General features: G+C 45.9%; 1 protein-coding gene across 4 annotated transcripts in view; it reads left to right on the forward strand.

Moving 5' to 3' along the window:
• The window catches only part of LOC105687523 (protein Wnt-7b), a 58,979-nt gene extending 42,810 nt beyond the window's left edge, over positions 1-16,169 (forward strand). For all 4 annotated transcript variants that reach the window (XM_048654871.1, XM_048654868.1, XM_048654869.1 and 1 more), the window contains 6 exons: positions 10,795-10,909; positions 10,986-11,057; positions 11,603-11,690; positions 13,817-13,996; positions 14,100-14,418; positions 15,010-16,169. In XM_048654871.1, the coding sequence (XP_048510828.1) occupies positions 10,795-10,909; positions 10,986-11,057; positions 11,603-11,690; positions 13,817-13,996; positions 14,100-14,418; positions 15,010-15,161 (926 nt within the window). In that variant the 3' untranslated portion in view covers positions 15,162-16,169. The remainder of the gene's footprint in view (positions 1-10,794; positions 10,910-10,985; positions 11,058-11,602; positions 11,691-13,816; positions 13,997-14,099; positions 14,419-15,009) is intronic.
• Positions 16,170-17,859: the final 1,690 nt, after the last annotated feature.

The raw sequence follows: 17,859 nt of genomic DNA on the forward strand, positions 1-17,859 counted from the left end.
GCGTCACGTTATTCCCTGTATCGCGAGAACGAGAGCGTCGCACAGCCGCGGATCATTTTATTCATCCCTCCGGTGTAAATGTCACCCGACGTTACGCCCGCTTTTCATGCTACATTCTTACGCGCGTATAAGAGGCCCCATTAGTTTGGATTTTCGATTTAAAGAATGGTAAACGAGAATCATAGGGCGATCCGTTCCATTGAGGCGTCCCTCGTAATCCCCGTGCTCGTGCGAGATTTCGGTTGTAATCCGACAGGTGCGAGGTGTTTGGTTAAATATTAAAAAGTGAGAATGTCGAGTGACGACCGAATATCGTTGTAGGGCTTTACAGAATTATAGGTACACGCGACAGGCGCGCTGGCTTTTAACCAGCGTACGCGTAGGGTAACGTCCGACACGGTTACACATGTTTGAAGCTAAATCTACACAAACTCCACGGGAGGTTCCCAGTCAAAGTGGAGATAGGTCATACCGCTACAAAGCGGGTTCTACGGACGGCTGTGGCTCCTCTCGAACACCGCCAAGATCTATGACCGAATCTCATTTACAATACCCACGGTACCCCGCGGGAAACGATGATTTATCGATCCGATCTGTACGCGGAGATCTTTTCTCCGAAGAAAAAGAGACTACGCGTGATTCATTGCGATGCGCCCGATCCGCGTGCGGCGGACCGTCGGAAATCGTAGAAAATTATTCAGAAAAATTGCGATCGACGTTTATAACGAGGCCTCGAAGCTCCCATTCGACTTAAGGAATTTCAACCCAGAGATTTCTCGTCACAATGGAGGGGCGTTATCCCGTACGAGGATATAACCGAGTCCGGAGCACAAAGATGCGACCCGGTGGAATCATTATCGTTTGTTAACGCGTCGGATCGCGATAATATACTTACGTCGCGTCGCAGTCGTAACATTTCGAGTAAAGTATATCTTCTGTAATCACCGCGTGTCATGGGTAGGAGTTTACGTTACGTAAAGGCGGCTTTAAGATCCACCGGAGATTGAGTTATAGCGAGTGGCGTTGCGACCGAGGGTGGGTCTCTCGCTTCTTCTCGCGCAGCACCGCGTACGCGACGTCGTAAGCTCTCCTAAGCTGTACGAATGAACTATTTTCTAAATTAATACATCGCCGCGGGATGTCCTCTCACCCTCGAAGTGGTTTCGAAGGATGCGCGTACGCTATGAAATAGGGATGGACGTAGCGACGGAGAGGCGGCGTGGTTATAAAATCCAAGATTTCTCGATTGCCTTATTTTCTCTCCTCGAGGACCTCCGATGATTTTTCCAAGGGATACGTATAACGACTATCGAGATGAGAAATATACTCGCGTACGAAATAAAATAAAAAAAACAAAAATGCTCATCTCTCGGTTTTCGGGAGATAAAAAAATTTGACGGGGTGCGTCCACGCGTTCGACTCGCTCGCTCGTACCTATTTAAATGTCGAGATCGACCGAGATTTTTCTTTTTTTTCGTCGGGGCCACCCTGTATATATACATGTTTTAAATTAGATCATTACGTGAGAATTTATCTTATCGAAATCCAGTGCGTCCGGCTAAAGATTCCCATTTAAATTCTCCGACTCTCCGTACGTCGTACCTATACGCGGTCCAACCCACACGCGTTCGCATTGCCATCTTAAAAGTTCTGCAGTTGTAATTAAAGTGAAAAACATCGCGCAACGCGGGATCCTATACGCGGTTTATATTCTCGCAAGAGCGGGACGCGATTCCGTGCGCACTCCTTGATATTTTAAACTCCGCGATATTCATTATGCACACGTATGCGTATGACGTATAATACGTAAAATACTCGTACCGCTACGGATACAGTAAATTATCCGGTATAATTAACAGCGAATCGCTAATTACACCGGTCAATCGATGCGGTGCAGCTGGTTTATATCCCTTTCTTTTATTTCATTTGTATCGGTATCCGTACCGTACTCGTCCATTTATTTTCGCTACCGGCGATCACTTTTGCTACGAAAATCGGTATTCGCCTGTACGTCGTACGTGTAATTGAAGAAACTCGCGAACACGTTGCAGCTCGACTTTTTTTCGCCAACTTCGCATCAAGGACTTCAAAGTTAAGTTCTCCTAATTAGAAAGCGCGCGGGAATCGCACGGGTATAGGTATATCTTGCGCAACCGCGCGCGCGGCGTCGTACGCGGGGATCGTCCGTGCACTTGTGAACGTGAATTACACCGTTACACCTTACTTTTATTGTGCAGCGAACGGTGTACAAAGTTTTATATATGTTTATATAGTGGCGTGCACACGTTTTAACAAGACGCGCCGCGGGGTCAGCGTGTTATAGGTACGTACGTACGTACGTTGTACCGGATCGCAGACCGCAACTCCTTCCTCCCATTTTTTCTCCTCGATCACCTCGCGACTCTTTGCAATTTATGCGAACGTACCTTCGCGTATCACACGTCGCCACCTTCGCGGCACCTAAAACACCCACGCAAAAATTTATTCCGTACGCTTTTCTCGCGAGGATCGCGCACCGCGATACAACGCGCGCACGCGTCCGATTTACAATTGTATAAATTACATCCCGTCTCGTTCGCGGCGGATCTTTGAAAATCGATCGTTTTTCATCGGCGTCGATAACTAGCGGGATATCAGATAATCGGCGTCGTACACAGGGTGACAAGGTATTTCGGCGTCCCTTTTCCTTTTTATTCTCAACCGATCGGAGAAGCAGAAGTTTCACCGCGCGAGGAGAGAAATTTCGGATTTGAATGAAATGCAAATTTAACTCGTAATTCCCGCCGCTCCGCACCACGGGTCTTAATTACACGTCGTGCCTAATTGGTTAATTGTTTCACCTATCTGATCGAATCGAAACCGATTGAACGCGTGGGCGTTCGTGTAGTATACCTGTACACCTATTTGCTTATTCCTTTGGCCGCTACCGCTTTTACACGGGGGACGCTCGAGCGATCGCCGATCGATCGATTCGTACTCGCGTATAACTGCGACGCGCGCGGATTGAATCCGTTTAATGAAAACTGGTTAGCATTTATCGACGGTAATCGTAACGATTAGTGTTATACTCGTACCGTACGTACGACCGATGCGCTACTCTTAATTATCCTTACGTCTTATGGTGAAAACCAGGTGCGTCGGAACGGTGAATCGTCCATACCGTATGATTATGGAATCATTCGAAATGCACAGGTAAAAACTAGGCCTGGGTTCGATCGTTTTTTGCAGTATTTCTGTATTGGCATGATTTTTTTTTTTTCGAAATTAGAGCATGTTCGATCTTTGGTAGAAACGACCAGTGGTCTCATCCGGTTATACCTGCCGAACACGAGAAGCGAACTACGACGTCGCAGCGTCTCCGGATTTCTCACCCATCGCGTTTGCGGGTTGAGTGAAGAATACGTCAAACCGTTGGACGAACGCGGAGATGAAGACGCGTCATTTACGAGGTGCAGAACAAAAAGAGATAGGAGGAGAGAGAGAGAGAGAGAGAGAGAGAGAGAAAAAGTTTATGCATTTTCCTCCAAGTGTGAAGACTCGTTATTGCCCATAGGCCGAGCGGAGAGTTGAAGGCGGGTCAGCCGGCTCATTGCAGGCGTATTACTTTCACTCCGCGAGCAAAATAAGTCTTTGACAGGCCTGTCTCGAGTTCTTCTTCTTCGCTATAACCACACCCACTTAAACGTCACTTCGAACTTACGTACTCCGAGGTTGGCTGTAGCGGCTGCGGAAGAGCAGTGAGTACAATGCGTACGTAGCGCTGGAATAATTAAAAAAAAGGGGGAGGGACGAGCGATTGGTTCATTTTATTTATCCGAAATTTCTCGAATCGAGGCAAAGTTGAGCAGAGGAATGTGAAAAAGTGAAAAACAAATGATTCGATGGATAGGAGTTCGAACTCGAGAGCTGGGAAGAGATAAGAGAAAAAAGAAAAGGAGCTGCGCGGAGTGCGGTGCAGCGGGAAGAAGTCGCGTTCATCAGCGAGAGGCACCGGAGCCCGAGGGCCGGCGCTCGACGCGAACCTTAACGAGAGACCTGTTGCTTTTTGTAATTAATTGCGGTAAGACCCGTGTAAATCAAATTAAATGACAGTTCGGTAGCTACGACGGATGCCAAAGAAATAATTCACCTTAAATGAAATCGTGCCATTAGAGCGTCCGACTGTAGAGAACGAAGAAACGAAAATGACTCGAGGTGAAAAATCGATTCTTCAAATCAATGAGAAACTCGGCGGAGTGGGACTCGACGTAAACTTGAACTTTCGTAAAATAAAGATCCACCCCGAATGACGCCGGAACTTACGAACCCGACGATCTCCCCGCGTTATAACCCGGGGCCATAATTCCGGGGATCGCGTGCGGTCGAGTCGCCGCCGCAATTTAACTCGCGGTGGGAATTGTTACGGCGTGGGAAAAAGATTGGGCACTTTTTTTCGCTTCAATTTCATTCCTTCAAATTGAACTCCCGTCGAAATTGGGATTTAACGACGTTGCCCCGAATAACTTGTCGCCCCGATCGAGATCTTCTCCTTATTCCATACGCGTGAAAATTTGATCGCCCCCCACGCGGCGTCGCGTGGGTAAAATATAAGAGTAACGTCAATGTTAACAAATATAAATATTTCGCACCTCGAAATAAAGATCTTGTCGGACAAGAATACAAGATGGAAACACGCCGCGTAGTGGCGAGGATACGCTTGTTCGCGAGATAACCTCGGGTTACAACGCGTGCCCCGCGTGTCCGAAGCGACGCGGACGTCTTATACCTACGGTATCGCGTTGTAAAACACCTGCGTATACCTACGTACGTACGATCCCTACGTACGTGCACGTCTTATTTTCATTTGCTTCGCATATATGTAGGTGCGTGTATATTTATTGGTGTGTACACACATGTCCGCCCTCCGGACCGTCCGTCCGTCCGTCCGTCCGTCCGTCCGTTTCGCACCCACACTCGACCGTAGCAAAAGGACCGGTAAAAACCACCCGTATATCTATACAGCGTATAAAAACAAGAGGAGTCGCTGCGGGTAACGGAGTCAAGACGATGGGAAACGAAACCTTAGAAGCAAGGCGGTGAAGTTACAAGCGCGTCCCCGCGAGCCGACACATACGAATTCATTAACTGCACGCGCGAGCATTAATCCTCCCGCTCGATATTCACCCCGGCGAAACCGATCGGGGATCCTTCGGACCTGCCGTTGTATATGCTTCGCAAGTTCGAAGCAAGATCGACGTCCGCTCGGTCCTCCAATTATTCCCGTTGATCTCGATTTTGAATTTATGAACCGAGCTCCAGGGAGAAAAAGTTCAGTGGGTGGTTGGTTATCCCGGATGATATTTTGCAATCGGAATCTCGGCCGATCGTTGGCGTGCTCAAACCGACGTCCGTACGGTCATTAACTCGTTTCGTATTTCACCCATATTGCGCTCACTTTCGAGATAATAAAGGTGTAAATTAGCGTCACTCGCCAAGCCGATCTCGATACTCACCTCGTACGCGCGGTCCGCATCCTTGGAATTATACCACGAGCTACGCAATTTCCTCCGTTAATTCGAATTCGTTCCGACTAATTGAAAATTATAGAGAGGCGCGATATTGCGAGGTATTTATAGGATAGGCGAGGAAAGCGATCGGCGAAACGGCGGCGCGAGAAAAACTGTGATCCTGGACAGAGGAGGATTAGCGCCGTTGCTGCGAGATAATGTTGCGGGGAAGGCGTTTTGGATCGTGCACGGGAGTTTCGAAGGCAGGTACGGTACGGGGTACCGTTCACGTGCAGATCCTACGGAGTATCTCGATTTTAATGCACGGTCCACGTACACTCGTACGATACACTCGAAGCGACGCAACAGCTGCATCACGAACGAATTCTAAATTGCCAACTTTATAACGACTCGAGAGATGATTACCTCTCAGACTGCGGCAGCAGCGTTCGTTCTTTGTGCCGTCTCGGCGGCAGCTTCCCGGTTTCATCACTTCTTGTGCAAATACAATTATTTTCTGCCCACCGGCATAACGTTCCTCAAGTTTTTGTTCTTCTATCTGCCCGTTTACTGCAAGAGACCCGACCGCGGAAGGCGCTGCGGCAAAGCCCGCGATACCCGCGTCGCACGACCACGTGTACAGGTACGATAGTTACAGGGCGTGGTTACGGCTGTCCGAGTTGTGACTTTGAGCAAAAAAAATCCAGTCGATGTTCCGATGTTCGCCCCGGGGCATTTCTCGGATTTTCCACACCGCGCGTGGATTTTCGAATCCAGAGGGAAAGAAAAACCAAATGCTCAACTCTCACGATTCGAGTCGGTATCCTAGCAAAATTATTACTGCGTATGAAAATTCCGTAGCGATTGGAGTCCGGCTCGTTATTTTTAACAAGGTAAATCGTTGATAAAATCGAAACGGAGGACGAGGAGAGGGAGGCGATTACGAAGGAGGATGAAACGTTACGGGGCAACGTGTACCTCGCCATGTTGTAGGTGGACGCGTGACGCATCCTTACTTTGAATTACCGCAATCGGTATACCATGTGTCCTCGAAATGTGGCGCCGAATAAAAAGGAAATAACTTCATTTTCGAGCAGATTTTACTCTCGGCAGATGTCATATCGTCCGTAGACAAGGAAATCTCCATCGGGCGTATATACGGCATTCACTTTCCGCGAGACTACGAACCTCCGAGAAATCGTAATTCAACCGGAACTCCAGTTGTTCCTACGTGGGTCGTCCCAAAGTACTGGAAGTCGACGTTGATGTACTCGCAGTTGAATAAACCCCAGATTTATGGGTCAATTTGTATTTATTATTCTCACCCTGTGCGTCGTTATTGCAACAGTTGGAAGACAGGCCGCGGTAAGTGCAAACGTTTTTCAGCCACTCGAAAAGAGACACGGTAATGTCGTACGCGCGTACACTCGCGTGTATTTCATTGAGAAGGTATCGGTGGGAGAAGACGGGGATCGGTATCTCTCGTACGAACGTGAAACATTTTTCAACCGCAGCCCCAGTTTTCGAAATATTCCGAAGCGGTTTTTTGAACGGAACACCCCGTATACGCGCGTGTATTCGTGGACGGGATACTTTGCTAATTAACGTCTAAAATTCCATTAGACGGTCCAGCGAATGGCGGAGAGCGTATCGCACGATACGAGCATCATGTGTGGTGAAATCGAATTCATTATTGAATTTGAGCATTTCGGCCAATCACCATAAATAATCGCCCACATTTATAAAACGGGTATATAGTTAAATACTGTACGCTATATAGCGGTGCAGGCCGTATCTTCGCATTATAAATATCACCGGCCATTAAAAGAGTCACTTAAAAGACGATGATATAAATTAGAAAGAAATGGTCGCGTCCGATCGATCGCCTTCGAAATTCGAGCGTCGCTTTGTCATCGGGGGAATCGTCCCATCGAAACCGTCGGTTTCATCTTCGCGCGCGTTGTCCTCGATTACATTTTCGAGGGTTCGCTTTTTTTAGATTTTTCTCCGCGGCGACAGGTGAGCCTTGAAACGATTCGCTACCGCGTACGTGTGTGCGTCGGAAACACTATACACGTCGCAGCGACACCTCATCCCGTTGAAAATATCGAGCCGTTGACGGTGACTATAGTCTTATTACGGTTAGTACTATTCCACCGCAAGTATCTCGTTATGGAAAGATCGAGTATCTCCCTTCGCCTGGACCGCAACCGTCCTCGGCCGCAGGGTACGCGGAGGTTCTTTTGGTCAGTGGTAAACCTTCCGGACTTTCGTGCGACGGTTTTTATCACTTTCAGACCGCGAGGTGCCTCGCGGGATCGCTCGCGATTCCAACGGATCGTTACAGATATTGAGCATCACTGTTCGTCGCGTTACGTTGTACATATATACGTGAAAAGCGAGAATGAGAGGACCGCGCAGTGTTGATTTACCGACGTCGAAATCCCGTGCGGTTTTGTTCGGCGCGGGTTCTCCAGCTTCTAAAAATCCTCCGCATTTATACTTCTTTGACGGATCTTCACTCGGCTCACTACCGAACCAGATCCCCGTCGATTTCTCAAAACTTATACAACAACGGGAGACACGCCACGCGGTATTCGCGCTTTTCGCGTCCGCTCGAAATCCATCCACTTTTCGTTTGGGGGGGATGAAGCTGAAAGCGGGACATTAATACGGCGAGAATCGAGCGCGTCCCCAAATATGGCCCTCGCACTCCGCGACTAGTTATCCTTACGATTTACAACTGAAATGAATTTATAGAAAGCTTTGCTCATAAAACGAGGCGCCCCGCCGACGAAACGATAAATTTTCCCGTTACTGTCCCTCGACAGCAAACGCCCGTTCGCCGCCCCGCTTCGCGCATTGCTGCTGCTGCGAGACGTAAATGTTCCGCATAAATCTATCTACGTTTCGCTAATCATCGCGACCACACCGCGACTTTGAAACCCCCGGAAGTTCCGCTCAATGAGCGGCCCTCTTCTCAACATCCATTGTACCACGTCACTCTATAGTCGAGCGCGAATCAGACGCACGCTTGCAGGGGTTGTTAACAATTTTAATGCACTTCACAGTTCCGACGAGCATTCGAAGAGAAAAACCGATTTTTCTCAGCGTCGCGTCGTCCACTCGCGGGAGGTGGAGTCGCCTAGTGTATATTTCAAATCAGTTCGCTACTTTTCATTCGATTCGAATCGGAACCGTGTAATGACTGGGATACCAACCGATGGGGGAGGGGATGGTGGTGGTGGTGATGGTGGTATGGCCTGTGGGGTACGTAATAAAGCACGGACGGCGTATAATCCCCGTCGCAACGTGCGGAAGATCGATATCTGATGACGGCGAGATCGATCGGATCGTTGATTTATAAGGAGCCTCGAGATCGGTATCAGCTGCAGCCGCGCATGAACGTCTCGATGCCCAGCGCGCATCTGATCTCAAACTTCTTTGCGTTTCTTCGACGCGACTTTGCGTGCCGGACCGTGTTGTGACGCTGTCAATTTATCCGGCACGCGACGCTTCCGCGGCTAAAAGAGAAATTGAAGGTGAAAAAAATTACCTCGCGGATCCTTATTATATTATTATCGTACCCTCTACGGACGGTCGAGGATTACCTGCGTAAAATTGAAAGAGACTCCGGGCCTACGCTGAAATCGCGCTTAAAGACCCTTGAAATATCACGAGTAAAGTGAAATTTGTTTTTGCAAAGCACAATTAGCGGAGGTCGGAGATGCGGAGGGCTGTGCATCCGTTCGCCCGTTCGCCCGTTCGCCCGTTCGCGCACGAAGGATAATGTTTAATGAATCCTTTGAAGCGCGTGCATCTCTCGACTCGACACCGTTTTATAAAGTTGACGATGGTATAGCTGCCGCTTACATGCGGTGCGTGATCACGTTCGCGGCGCCGAGAAAAGATGTGGATCAAGTCCGATGAGACAGGTTCGCGTAGGAGGTAAGAAATCATAATGATAAATAATAAAAGAAAGAAAAAAAAAAAAAAAATTCGAGCGAGGAATGAACAGTAACTCATTGCAGCTGGGCCGGCGGCCGCCGCACGTATGGCGTATGCTGCACCGGTATACCTGTAGGTATGTTGGAGAGCTCTCGAGTTCGTTCTTTCTTACGAGGTACGCGATGGAAGACGACGAAACTCCACGAGAAATGAACCGAGCAATTAATTGCGCTCGCGCTTTTGCTACACTACCCGCGGAACAGCCGTAAATTAATATGATAGAAAGACTCGCCTCGTATTCCAAAGTCGCCACGTAAGTTTGCAAACTTGGTTTACCGAACGAACGCGATCCCGCTGCACATGGTCGAATGGAATCACGTGAGCCCACATGCGCCGCGTTTCGGTATTCGTATCGTAAGCGGGGGAACGCGTTCGTACGGATACCTGCGCTTACACGATCATTGTACTCGTTACGCGAAGATCCCGTGCAATTTGGCGCATTCTATTTCGGAACGGAGATCATTAGGTACGAAAACCACTTGAGATAATACGCGTATATTTCTCAACCGGCGTGGCGGGTGCGATAGGAAAGAAAAACACCGGCTAATTAGGACCGCGACCGAGTCGACGGTTACGATTCGGCGATTCGCTCCGTATGCGTCGTCGTCGTCGTCCACCGTGAGAAGAATTACACCGTGAAAGTTCCCCGTGTATATGATATTGGGCAACGTTCGCCAACGGAATTAACGACCGCGCTTGATTGATCATCGACACCAATTATGATGCACTTTCTCGTCGCGAGAAAAAAGAAATTGAAACGTACGACGACGAATTTTTATCCGAAGAGCGGAGATCGAACCGCGCTGCGATCGACCGTCCCGGACAATGCGGAGGGTAAAAGTTTCTACCAAGTGGCATACGAAGGTACAAATAAAGTTGGCTTTTGAAAGCCACAGCTTTTGCCGCAGTTGACTCCGCACAATACGTAGGCACTCGTAGAGATTAGGAAACAATGGGAGACCCGCATATGTATTGTAAAGTGAACGGTTGAAATATGATAACGCAAAATGTCAGAGACACGCTCGTCGCTGTCCGGATAAAGTGCTGCAGATCTTTGTACGTAGGTACCAACCTACCCATCCCAATTTTCGAAGTTGAATTTATGCGTGGGTATGAAAATATCGTCGGGGCGACCGACTAATCGGAATTCCACGGTTTTATATGAAATCGCTCTTTGGTCCCAGAATAAAATTGAAAAATTAAAAAACAATGGATTCTCTCCTAATCCATCACTCGTCGTATCCGATTAAATTTATTTCGGAATTTCGGCGTAATAATTTCTGTTCTTCTTAATTTCTAGGAAGTAGAGAAGCTGCGTTCACCTACGCCATAAGTTCCGCCGGCGTAACGTACACGGTGACAGCGGCCTGTAGCCGGGGTAACATCACAGCTTGCGGTTGCGAATCCGCCATAAGGTGAGTGGAACGAAAATGGAAGACGAGGAGGGTAATTGAATTTGACGTCGATTCTGAAAATGAATTTATTTTTCAGAACCAGCAAAGAACTAGTTCCTAGCGGGTGGCAATGGGGTGGCTGTAGCGCGGACGTGACGTACGGCATGAGGTCGGTTATTTATTTTCATATGCAAACGATCCACCTCATATCCGCCATCTCCTATACCTGTAGTTTTTCTCGAAAGTTAAACGAGATGCCAAATTGCAAAGAGAAATCGTTCGCATCGTTGCTGCGTTGTACGCGGTACAATGTGTATTTATTGCATGTAACGCGCGTGAGCTTTTCTACTAAATCCCGAGACTGCATCACTCAAAGTGCAGCACTCCTCCCATATTCCTGTTCAGCGGGAGGTATGCGATCATATTTATCAGCGCAATAGCAATTCAACGCGTATACGTGTGTCCGAGCGCGCGCGCAATATGCGGTACGCCAACAGGCCTGACTCGACGTTGTATTCAAACGTTATTCGCGAGTACGTACATAACAAGTGTTCCCTGCGCAGCTGTAGAAAGCACCCCATGCGATGCAAAATCCACGATGGGCGGCGCTTGAAATTTACCCAACGTCCTATACGTTTCATTAATTTATCGCAATTTGATTCAAGGATGATTTTTCCCCTCCTTTCTTTTAATCGAATTCTTTTCACCGTACAGATTCGCGCGCAGGTTTCTCGACGCGAGGGAAATCGAAGGGGACGCCAGAAGCCTGATGAATCTTCACAATAACAAAGCTGGACGAAAGGTGAGGGTTTTACGTAAATTTGGAACCTGGAAAATATTGTTCGATTCATCGATTTCACAAGCAAAACGCTCGAATCCGTCAGAGTCTCGTTGTTCGCGCGAAAAAGAATTCCGAGCTACGATTCAAGCCAATTAATAGCGTCGCCTCAAATTCGCCGACACGTGTTCCTAGACCAAATACTGCGCACAGCCTATTATATCGTATAATGTACGCAATCAACAGACACGTGCGTGTCGTTTGATTTTATCAACCACTCGTTTCTATCCGCGGTTGAAATTATTTGCCGTTTACTCCCCCCGTCACGCTTTCGGAGTTTCGTTCCTTTGTTCGCCGGTGTTCCATGTTCCAGTTATCGTCTTCCTGTACGAAATATAATTTGACACGAGGAAACGGGTGGAAATCCATAACACGAGACATATTTCAATGAAAAACACCGGAGCGTAAAAATCGGTTTCTGACGTGTACGCGAAGCCGAACGAACGAAAGTTTTCGATCAAACTCTGCAAAGCTGCACGGTTTCGATTCGGATCGACCGACCACTTCTGTATATTTTCTGCGGCATCGACGCCGCGTCGTGGTCAATGAATGACGTAATCGAGCAGGAATAGGTGTATTTTATGGTTTCCGATGCGTCGGGCGATCGTATCCTTACCGGAGAATCGCATGCATCGCTTACGAGTTCATATTGGCCATGGAGCGTCGGTATCGCGAGCATTAATCAGCGGCGGCACTCACCGGAGATAGGATCGTCGGTTGGTTTTTCATGGATAGCCAGCTGTCGTACCGTAATGTCGACATACGTGTTGCTTCGAGTTTCAGTTTCAGTTTCATTATAAATTTCGGTTCCAAAATTGACCGATCCGATCGCGATCGCGGGGTCCTCGACAAGCGGCGTTTGCTCGTTATCAGAAAAAAATAACGAAGCTTTCGACCAGCAAAATTCTGAGAAGATACAGCCGTGTACGTGTTGCAGTTAAGTAGCTGGACGAGCAGATTTTATGGTTCGGCTAGTCCACTTTACAACCATTTAAGAACACGAGGAGAGAATTCATTGCTGGTTTTATGGTGGCACGGTGGTCGCGACGCGAGTACGTACCGTATAGCGCGCACTGAAACTCTCGTGCGCTTTGATCTGCGGCTGCAGGCTTCGAAGAGACGCCTTACCTTATAGGATATCGAAGGCAAACGAGTGAATTGAAAGCTGCAGAAGTGCATAAAGGCAAATTATAGTTTAACCGAGAGAATGACGCTAACACTCTTAAGGAATAAAGGCTGCGGAAATTTAACAAGCTTGTAAACTACGTAAGCTGCATCGTGCAATCGCAGCGACTTCCCGCGCGAGTTCTATGAATCTGATTAACGATATCCGAGTTTACATAATTTACCCAACGCGTGTAATCGCCGTGGCAAATAAACCGTTTTTCAAAGCAGAGACCGAGAAGAGAGAAATGGCGAATTTTTGCCGATTATTTTTTTACCCCTATTTCCGATTGTCCGGCGTCGCGGTATACATGCATGCAACGCTATACATATAGGAGTGATATGCCTCGTTGTTCATCGGCGGGATGCAGTTATCGTATACCCGTGGTCACCGTCGACGCTGATTTATCGGCCAATAACGAAGGTCCGATCACCTCCGGGAGACAATGTCGTTTTCTCATCCACTGCAATTTTGGATGGGCAACGATATCCCAATTAGAAGAACACCGAGCGGGCCATCTCACCGCTTCGAAGGGCGTACGCGTTGCAAATAGGCTACATTATTCAATTTCATCAGAGTCCGGTATTTCCGAACCTTGGAATTGTCATTTTTTTCGTTTTGTGATTTTATTCTTATCGATAAATTCGTTGCCCGAAGTGAAAAATAAGTATACCCGTACAGGATACCAGCTCCGCTCGCGTCCCGCGGGTAATTTTTTTCCGTTTAGGCGGGTACAGGTACGCTGTACGTTATTTTTAATGAGTACCTAGACTCTTTCCTTGACCCGAACTACACGCGCGTTGCCGTTTGATTTATGTCGGCTTGATTTATGGCTTTTATCGAACATACTCTACATAAAGTCCGTCAAGTGTGTTTTATGGGCGTTTTGATAATTGACCATTTTTTTTCTATTCTTTGATTTGAGATCGTGAAAGCCCTTCTACAGACCGAATGCAAGTGCCACGGGATTTCCGGTTCCTGCACCGTCAGAACTTGCTGGCGAAAGTTACCCAGTTTCCGGCAGATCGGCGACGCTCTGATGAAAAAATATTACCGGGCGCGTCCCGTGATGGCGATCACACCACCCCCTCCGCCGACGATTCAGGTAAAAAATCAAAGAGATCATACGAAACCCGTTCGATCGGAGAATCGGTATTTCGTGAAATAATCGTTCTCGAGTGGTCGATGATTAGGAATTTCATTTTCAGAGTTCCCAGACCCTCGCGGATTCACCGTTATCCGATACCGCGCCAATTTTGGGTAACGACGCGAAAACCCAAGGCAAACCGAACGATCCGACAAAGTCACGAGGCGAACGAAGACCCCAGAAGAAGGGGAACAAACCGCGAAGGCCACACTTGGTGCTGAAAAGGCCCAGAGCCACAGGCGGACCTGGCCACGGACCAAAGCGAATCCCGAAACGAAGTGAACTCGTGTATCTGCAACCATCGCCCAATTACTGCGAACCAGACCTGGCCCACGGCAGCTTTGGCACGCAAGGCCGCACCTGCAATCGTACCAGCAGAGGTGAGCAAGCCTACCTCCAGCTACCATTCTCCCACCTCATTACCCTCTTTTTTCCTCACCTATTTTAGAGTCGATGGCCGAAAAATATCTTACAGGGTAACCCGTTTTCGAAAAAAATATTGCAAACGAAAATCGCTTCGTTTTTAGGGGGGAAATTCCGCCGGGAAGTTCGTTTGTATCGAAAATTCTTGCTCCTTCAGATGCTTGAGGTAGGGTCAATTGGAATGGGTCACCCTGTATGTCGAGGGCCAATAACCGGAAAGGGCGTAACCCACGCTTTTTCCATTGTAAACTGCGATAATAAGAAACTCATCACTCAGAAGTTAACGGGATAAAGGAATATGTGGAAAATTATTACGGTTTAGAGGAAATTAGTGTGCCTGTAGGACTACCAGTAGAAGAGGGCCTATCCTTCTAAGATGAAAATGATCGGAAATATTGAATATCTGAACCTCGATCTGAACTAATCAATTTGAACTCGTACAATTTCCACGTTTTTCATTATTCTTCGCTGTGCGAGGATGCGCTCTTTCAGCTAATTCCTATCCCAACTTTGGGCATAATTTTTTTTCACTTTATTTGTTTCTCCAGGAACAGACGGTTGCGATCTGATGTGCTGTGGCCGAGGGTACAACACTCATCAGTACACAAAGGTGTTCCAATGTCGTTGTAAATTTCATTGGTGCTGTCTCGTTAAATGCGACACGTGTACGGATCGCATAGAAGAGTACACGTGTAAATAGTTTCTTACATTAGTTCGATTATATAAGAGAAAGTACAATCCATCTGCAATTGTAATAACGGATTTACGGATTCCCAATAACAACTCAAGTCCGTTTATGTAACTATGATTATGTAGAAAATATTTCTCCGTCTGTTTGTTTGCTGGATCAATTTTTATTTTTTCAACTAGTTTAAAGTATACGTTATATACATACGAAAATTGCAACAACCATCGTCATCAGATGTTGCAAAAACAAATTCAAAAAATAATGTTTGAATATACTTGAGACGTGAACCAAAAAAGAAAAGATAAAAATTGAACAAATCCTGGGAAATTAGAGATCTGTTTGATATAGGTATATCTGTATAATTTAATAGCTATCATAGACATATTGAACTGCACATTGCATCTGTATGCGTGTAGCGCGAATTTTGATGCATGTACATGTAAGTAGCCGTAGGTGCGAGGAATTACACAAAAATTATTTTCAAAGAGAAAAAAAAGATGAGAGAAAAAAATCGAATCAATTCGTAATTAGAAGGGCGACTGTTGATCTGATCGCCATCTCCTCTCCCTTGTTTGATATTATATCTTTTTTTCTTCACAAACAGTCGTCTGATTGACGCAACAGATTCTCAGGAGCTGCAATAAATATTATAATTATTGTCCGTCTAAAATTAACAGATGATTTTTTTCATTCGATCAACCGAGATGTTAATTTTGACGGTTGGTATATCAATTAATTACGGCTATGTACTTTTTAACGCTGATATGTGCAGCGAGAAGATGTACTTAATCTATGACCATAGACTACATGACACTAGATTGTACGATATATTTAAAATATCAGGAAAATGATTATTAATGTACTGGAGAAGTCCGTGTGAGATACCAGCGATTAGATTTAGAAAGATATTTTACCTTGAATGTAATTATGAATAAGCGTTAAGGACTTTCATCATGTTTCATCGGCGTACTATATACGTAACTTATTATTTATTGAAATAAAACGAAAGAAACGAAGAAACGAGAGAAATTAATGGAACCGAAACTCTGAACTCAACGAAAAAAGACACGTGCATGAAAACTGCTCACGCGTCCTTTCAAATTTCTCACCCCATAAATCGAAATGAGAGCTTCATCTCTAAAAATTGTAAGAGATTTTTAGTACCGATATATTCCATGTTCTGGAATTAGGACTCGCTAATTCAAACGATGATAGAGTTATCCCCAATTATTTTGCTGTAAAACGGGTCGGGCGATTTCGATTTTTGATTCGAAAATAAAGTATTTCTGAAATCAACTGCAACTCACTTTTTAAACGTATTTCAACTTCAGAAACGGAAATCTGTCAAATGAGTTGAGCTGGAAACGAATCCTATCATAAGATATTCTTATTTTTCCCATTTCGAAGCGATGAATTGGCGAGAACTTGATCAATTTTATAGATCAATCTATTGGGCTTGTAGATTCGGATTCCTGAGATCAGAATATATCAGAATAGCGTAGAGAACTCTTGAAAAAAATATCTGAATTCTCATCTCAGATTTTGAGAAATATCTAAAGCTGGCTTACCCTTTATCGTGGGTAGAAAGTAAAGTATTCGCCAAGTTTAATTTCGAGACGCCCAAGCTTTGAATTTTTGCGTGGCGGCTACGAATACTTCGATTGAATTGGTGAGAAACTAATATTTTTAGAGATAACTCAATTTTCCCGGAACTGCAATGTGGTTTTCTCATAATTTCTCTATCATTCTTCTATTTCCAGTTTGCAGAGGACAAATGAGCAGCCTACGAAAAAGTTCAGCCCTTCAACGGGGATGAAAAGACCATGCTTGGCAATCCCAAGGAATCCATCATCATATGTTCGAGTAAAAAGATATAATAGAGTAGCTGTAATTAATATATATTCATACTATGTACATCTTGTAATCTTGAAAACGATTGAATTGTTCATTCGCTTTGATACAACATAGCAGTGTGGTCCAAGATATTATAACGCATAAAAAATACAAATGAACGTATCCGTCGAACTTGTGCTGAAATGTATTTTTGACTCTTGATTTATTAATAAACATTATTTACCATCCACATACGATTATTCGATGACTTTCCACCACGCATCTGCACTCCTAATTTACCTATATTCGTAGTTAGCGATATACGGCGATCATCTCGTACATAATGTCGTGACGCATCGTATACATGTACATTCAATCATTCAGTGATGCTATCACTTGAACCGGAAGTGATAATGTAGATCTCTAGATTGCCGGCCCTGAAAATTGAAAGTTTGCCGAAAAGTGGAGATTTGTATCAGGAGAACAGGAAACCCGAGGAGGTGGTCCGAAACTTGGTGCCTCATCATGTGCATGCATTCAATCCTTCATGATTATTTCTAGTCCGATAGAGAGAGCGACTAATTCTTTGCAGAACTAACTATATGCCTGCCTGTATATTTCTCTCTTCAATAAATCGTAGATAAAAGAGGAAAAGAATAATTTCTAGCTTTAGCACAGGGTTTTCAAAGTTTAGAATTTAGTTCAAAAAATTTTCTGAGTATCAGGAGAACAGGAAAACCGAGGAGGTATTCCGAGACCTGGTGCCTCGTCATGTGCATGCCTTCAATCCTGCGTATTCGATCCTCGCATGATGGAGAGAGAGAGAGCAACTGATGCATTGCAGGACCGTCTGCATGCATGCCTGTGTCTTTGATCG

Source organism: Athalia rosae, chromosome 4 (assembly GCF_917208135.1).
Source record: "Athalia rosae chromosome 4, iyAthRosa1.1, whole genome shotgun sequence".
NCBI lineage: Eukaryota > Metazoa > Arthropoda > Insecta > Hymenoptera > Athaliidae > Athalia > Athalia rosae.